The sequence below is a fragment of the Cryptotermes secundus genome, unplaced genomic scaffold (genome assembly GCF_002891405.2).
Source record: "Cryptotermes secundus unplaced genomic scaffold, Csec_1.0 scaffold1137, whole genome shotgun sequence".
Taxonomy (NCBI): Eukaryota; Metazoa; Arthropoda; class Insecta; order Blattodea; family Kalotermitidae; genus Cryptotermes; species Cryptotermes secundus.
In genome coordinates this window covers 321758-328791 of record NW_019729230.1, presented here as the reverse complement: position 1 = coordinate 328791, position 7034 = coordinate 321758, and the positions used below count along the sequence as shown (strand labels likewise).

General features: G+C 42.8%; 1 protein-coding gene across 8 annotated transcripts in view; it reads right to left on the bottom strand.

The window, feature by feature from the left end:
* Positions 1 to 7034, bottom strand: part of LOC111865586 (ribosomal protein S6 kinase 2 beta) — a 324642-nt gene that overhangs the window by 5250 nt on the left and 312358 nt on the right. For all 8 annotated transcript variants that reach the window (XR_002842993.2, XM_023853748.2, XM_023853747.2 and 5 more), the window contains one exon: positions 612 to 729. Coding sequence is in view for 7 of the 8 variants with exons in the window: in XM_023853748.2 (XP_023709516.1) it covers positions 612 to 729 (118 nt within the window). In the remaining variant the exon portion in view is untranslated. The remainder of the gene's footprint in view (positions 1 to 611; positions 730 to 7034) is intronic.

The following is a 7034-nucleotide window of genomic DNA, read 5'->3' as shown; positions in this document are numbered from 1 at the left end:
AGATTTCACAGCTCATGAAACAATCAGTCTACATCCATTGTTGTTCCACTGCTTACAACCATTTAATGCCTAAGGCAATCACTACGAAGCTCCACAACATTAAATAATAAAAAAGATGTGTGATATCCAATCCTTTCATTTTTAGAATACAAATTTAACAAGCAAAAATAATAAAATATCTGTTATATCACTTCCTTTCATTTTTACTCCAAATCAGATTATAACAAATAATTTTGTAACTGTGTCTAACAGTGCACTAACATAAAAGGTTCAGTTAAGATATTAAAGTATAAAGAAACATTACAGAAGATTAAGCAACTTTATTTTTACATGGGAGTATGAACATACGAGTATATGAGTATACACAACTTCATGATTTCTATGTAGTCACTTTAAGCAACGCGCAAAGAATGGGTACTTGATTAGTACAAATAACATACACCTACATAACCTGCACTCTTATCATTCATAACGTTGGGAACCTTCATCACCTGCCCATGAATAAAATAAATGTTGCCATGTGTTAAAGAACTGTGCATGAAATGGAAAGCATGTAAGAAGAATTTTCAAAGTAAATATAATTAACATACCAACCTGAAATGCTGCCTTACCTTAGCTTCTGCAGACACTGAAACCCAGTTTCCAGACTCAAGATCGATCCTGCCTTCACTAATCCTCTGAAGAATATCGGCAGGAGAGTCTGAGGCCCCATTGGCAAATGGCGTTTGTCTGAAACAACCCAATTGCAAAACATGCATGACAAATAAGACATGTATAAAGGTTTATGAATAATGCATGTCTGTTGTGAACACTGGATAGGAAGCCGGGTTGGCCCTGAAGCCGGTCTAGACACAGTAGAGACGAGAAAAATCTCTGCTCCTGTGGAGAATAGAATCCCCGATCATCCAGTCCGGAACTTGGACGCTATACCGACTTAATGTGACAGAAGCTTTCTCGTTGCGTTCACAGTATGCGTGGTTTCATTCTGGCAGACAGGAATTGGCATCAGTGTGCCATCTTCAGTGTCAAAATTAGGCCAATTTTCCATATACACACATCTATACAGGAGGCGGGATAGCGACTGACTACGGGGTGGACGACCGAGTGGGCAGGGGTTCAAGTCCCGGTGGGGGCGAGAATTTTCTCTTTTCCAAGTCGTCCAGACTGGTTCTGGGGTCCACATCCACCCCGCACAGGTCTTCATGGCGTAGCACTGGACTATAATCGACCACAGGCTACGTGAAATATTGATGTACAAAGTGTGTTTATAATTTGTAGCAACTAAAATGTTTTCTTGCGTACGCAGTGAACAACTTGCTACAAATGCGGGCACAAAAGATACTCCAGTAATTCATTCTAATCCAGTGTAACTACTACGTTACGAATATACTCGTTAGCAGGCAGAGTACACATTCAAGATCAAGACTGATGCTGAAACGTCCGTTACCTGTGCAATGTATACTTCTACATTCTTAACACGGAAACAAGAAGTTCTGGGAAGATTTGATCATTTTCCTTTGATACGACACTGACCGAATAAAAAACGACGAGTCCAACAATTGTTCTATTGCTGCGCGTATCAGTTCTTGCGATAAGGTTTTTGCAGAGCCGTTCGTGGGCTGACAGTAACAATGGGACACATACACAGAAGCTGAAGTCAGGGGTACAGAATGTCATTGAGAAAGGTTCAAATGAAATGATATACATACCAAGTTTAATACAGATTGGTTCGGCCATTCCAAAGTTAATGGGGGGAGGGGGGATTGAGCTCGTAAACTTTTTACTTTTTTTAAATAAGGAAAGTAGAATATAAAGTATTTGATTTGCAAGTTTTCCAAGAACGAAACTACCGTATATGCCTGCAAGTCTAACCTGGGATCCAAGACTCTTTAATAGCATGTTGTATACAGTGAAGTGGTGTGGAAAGACTTATCATCCTTTGACATTCATGTAGTGACATGTTTCTGCAATGCCATTTGATAACAAGATAAGGGCAGCCACTACGTATCGTGACTTACAGCAGACAGTCTCAAGGGATGTGTAAAAAAAAACCGGAAGTCATTCATAATGTGCCCTCTGAGTGGGTGTCGCTGCATTCAACGTTGGAGCCATCCTAGAGGCCTCTTCCGCGCAATGGCTCCACCACATGACAATACCAGGGACGTTCGTGCCTCAGTAATTTGCAATAATGAAACCCTCTGTACATACAATTATAAGACTACGTCTGTTGTCATATATAGATCTGGGAAAGCCTTCTGCTGCGCGCATTTCCCTATATCCTCTCTATCTGATGGCCACTGCGAGAGTCATAATACACGTACACACGGCGCTGTGCTCGTATCTGACATTTACATGACTTATCACTTGGCGGCGCCAGGTGGTTGCTACCAAGATTACTGTCTCCTGGGATGCGGCGCCGTGTAGATATTTACTGACGTTTCGGATGACGCAAGGTCCTCTACCATGATGAGGCAGTACGTTCCTCCGAAACGTCGGTGAACATTATCAGATTACTCGGCATCACATCTTAAAAGTAATCTTTATAGAGAAGATGTGTGACGTCACATACTTTCGTAGAGCCTGAATACGGTGTTTGTCCTTGTAGAGAGAGCGGTTTCATTTCGTGTCAGTTAAGAGGTTACCGGATTATCCATGTTTACATTATTTATGTGGTTTATTTAGGTTGCATGATATATGCAGCAGTTTACCTAAGACGTTTGCTGCTACATATAGTTTATCACAAGAATGGGAAGTAAACCACGTAAGCTTAAGATTTTCACGATGACCAGTGTTCAGATTGTGACACCGTGTTGTCCTGTAGGTGGATACCCATGTCTCCGAGGAACGGACTGCCTAATATATGCACTTTTCTTATGTTACGCTACTAATCTGATTTTAGTAATTTTGAACGCGATGTATTTGGTACTGAAAACAATCACAAACATAACAATCATAACATAAATTGAGGTCAAGAATGGTGGAGTTGCACCTTCACTCCCCCCTACGTCTTCATGGCGACAGCTTTACTTGTTCTGCTCCTTTTCGTGAACTTGTATTCTCCAGCCATCACTGGCAGACAGGCAGGCGAACAGAAAGGTTTATAAGCACATTTCCATCTTTCATGGCGAAACATCAAAAAAGCTGCATCGGCTATGACTGTGTAAGTTACTACCGTGAATGCAGTGTGTGTATATAACACTGCAATCCATTTATATCTGTCATGTAAAGGAGATTTGTCTTTGCGGACAACAGCCCCTTTCAGCTTTTTGGAGAGAACATTTTATGAATGAAAACAGAAGGTGACCGAGACCAGTTTTTCTCAATGGACTTTCTGTCTCTCTCGCCAGGCTGAAGAGAAATGAAGCCTGAAGGGCAGCACGCTATGCTGGGGGCTGTGAATGGATCGAAAGGTGTGGGGGGTGAGGGGTGTAGACAGGACTCGAGCCCCGGTCCTAGCCCCAGCTCCACCTCTCTGCTATGTACACCGTAATATATAATGCAGTACACTTCCTCCCCTCTGCCCACCTTCGCACTCCATCCTCAGTAAGAGCGCATGACTTTGGGTCGGACTAGCTGGAAGTTTCTGTGACAAGTCGGTGACGTCAAAACCGAAAGGATAACCCAACATGACCTACCGCTTGTAACCACAACACAAAGGTCGATATTAACGATCAATATAAAATATACATATTACAAAACTAAAATATCTTCTCATATCAGACGACAGCAACAACAAAGCGACACTCTGCTTTAACCTCAAAAGCACAAAAATAGCCAGACCTCAAAGCATGAAAATAGTCAGCATCTGTTACCATTGCGTCGCGTGCTTCTAGAGTACAGTTGTCCGACACTCGATCGATTATTAACGGAAAAAAAAAAGGCTGTAGCAACAGCCAGAACTGTTTAGTGACAGTGAAAGTTTACATTTCGCCGGATATCAGTACGCTGTAAATCGAGCGGTCATGACATCCGACATGGTTACAATTCAGATGATGACGACAGCAAGATGGCGGCTGGCACGACATGGATTTTAGATTCGTACTCGAAAGTCGCAGATTCGATTCCTTGCCGCAAGGCAGGTTTCTCCTGTTTTTCATTAGACTGTCCGGACATCAGTTTAAAATAGGTCATGACTATCTTAATCTTCTAAATTCATAACAATCCCCTCATTCGACATTATTTATAACATATTCATATGAGAAAGGGCCGTTAAAATGTTGTAGCAGGCAACAAAACTATAATTTTGCCAGTGGTTCTGTATGGGTGCGAAACTTTGTATCTGACATTAAGTGAGGAGCATAGACTGAGGGTGTTTGAGAACAGGGTGCTGAGAATATTTGGACGGGAGAGAGATGAAGTGACAGGAGGTTGGATAAAACTGCATAATGAGGAGCTTCATAACGTGTACTCTTCTCCAAGTATAATTAGAATAAACAAGTTAAGGAGGATGAGGTGGGCAGGGTATGTAGCGCGAATTGGGGAGAGGAGAAATGCATATTGGATATTGCTGGTAAGGTCTGAAGGAAGGAGACCACTGGAAAGACCAAGACGTACGTGGGTGGACAATAGCAAAATGGATTTCAGAGAGATAGGGGGGATGGTATGGATTGGATTGATCTGGTTCAGGATAGGGACCGCTGGAAGGCTCTTGTGAACACGGTAATGAATCTTCGGGTTCCATAAAATGCTGGGAAGTTCTTGAGTAGCTGCATAATTGGCGGCTCCTCGAGAAGGGCTCAGCTCCATGAGTGAGAGGGCGGACAGACCCGTTTCTAGGTAACGACCGCAAACATGGAAGGGAGCCGCCATTCAGAGAGGAAATGAACCCGGAAGCAGAGGAATAGCCATTGTTAGAAGCCGTTATCAGGCAACTATTAGTGAAGACACTGCAGGTTAGAAAAAAGACTTAGCGTGTGGTCTGGTGATCTGTAAAGTGTGGAGAAGTGAAATCACGAGCTTTGTATTAAAGTGGTCAATAAATCCAAAACCCCGTCGAGTGTCACCCATATACGTGAGAATATACATCTCAGATCGTTCACTAAGTATGTGGTAATTTAACTTGAATTTTTCACCACAGTCACACTCTGTCCCTTACTAAATAAATATTCCCTCACACGTAAAACATTCATTTATCCCGCTTTGCACATACAGTAAAACCGGAATGGCGCAGTCGGTATAGTGACTCGTTACTGGCTGGATAACCGACAGGTAGGACTTCGAGTCCCAGTAGGGTCAAGAATTTTCACTTCTCCATGTCGTCCCAACCTCCAATCCAATGGGTACCGGGGGCTTTCTTCCTCGAGGGTAAAGCGGCCGGGGCGTGAAGCTGACCACTCAGCCCCAACTAGTGTAGATGTGAAGAAAACGTGGGTCTATACATCCACTCCCCAATACGTCTTCATGACGTAGTGCTACTAGGACAACTGTATCTTTTACCATTTATACATACGACGAAATGCATTATGCATTAAGATATGGAGGTCATCCATACCACGTGACCCACTTGAATAACCAAACCCGCAACTATACAGAATTTTTGGTAAGGGAATTTCTTTGACAGCCTGTTCCTCATGCCAAGTTCTAGAAGCCCACTATTCGCCGGTAAATTCGTCACTGAGCGAAGTTCATGTCTGTATTAATATAGCACGGGGTGAAAGACGTTAAAATCGGACAGGAAATGCGTTCAAGAGACACATCTGGTGCTTCGAGACTCGGCCTAATTCGTCTATTCCGATATCAAACTGTCCGTGAACGTCTTCAATCTCTTCAGGCGGATTCAGGGATAGCACCTTGGAAATGGGATATGGGTGTTGAGGCAGGCATCCCCAATGCCGCCCTAGTCGATGTAACCCCTCCGGAAAGGGCGGCGCCATAGCTCAAGCGGTTAGTCGCTGTCTTCCCACCGCGGCGGCCCGGGTTCGATCCCGGGTCTGGTCAAGTGCGATTTGTGGTGGACAAAGTGGCGCTGGGGCAGGTTTTCTCAGAGTACTTCGGTTTCCCCTGCCAATCTTCATTCCACCAATTGCTCCACAATCACCCTCACCTACCATCTGGGACTGGTACAATAGGCCAGAAGTGGCCGCAGTACAAGGGACTTAGTCCCACCCCAATAGCAATAAAAAAACCCTCCGGAAAGAAACCGCTACACCACAGTAGCCTTAGAAACATGCAAACCGGTAACCCATTTCTCAGTTCTCAATAACAACTTAGATTTACGTTAATGAAATTATTATTATTATTATTATTATTATTATTATTATTCGTTCACTTGTCAGCATTAATGTGTTTTTCCTCCAGTGTTTGCCTGTAATTTGTCTTTGACTTTATGTTGTGATTGTCCATAATGTAATTACTTTTACCTACACTGTGCTCTGTCTGTAATTGGCCTTGCGGCTGTTGACTCGGCACATAAATAACAAAGAACTGAATTGAATTATTGTATTATTATTGTTATTATTATTATTAGCGGCAGGGCTTCAGAGGAATGACCCAAATTTTGAAGAAAGTTGTATTGTGGGTAAAATACCATCAAACAGCATCGCATGCTACAGAGAAATCTTTCGTGAAAGGAAGAGCCAATCGATTCGGCAAACTTCATTGTTGTCTTATTTTAAGAAACTGCCACAGCCACCCCAACCATCAACAACCACCACCCTGACCAATCAGCAGCCATCAACATCGAGGCAAGACCCTCCATCAGCAAAAAGCGTTTACGACTCTCTGAAAGCTCAGACGATGTTTAGCATTTTTTAGCAATAAAGTATTTTTAATTATGGTATGTATATTATTTTTAGTCATAATGCTATCGCACACTTAACAGACTACCGTATAATGTAAATATAACTTTTAACGTATATGCTCTAGGAAACAAGAATATTTGTGCAACTCGCTATATTGCGGTGATCTGGAGCCCAACCTGCAATATCTCGGTGCCATGCCTGTATATTCTCCTCTTAGGGCAAGACAATGAGCAGAACTACCTGGGGGGACGACCATGAATAATGGACAGGCAAGATGGAAGAAGGTGAAGGTCT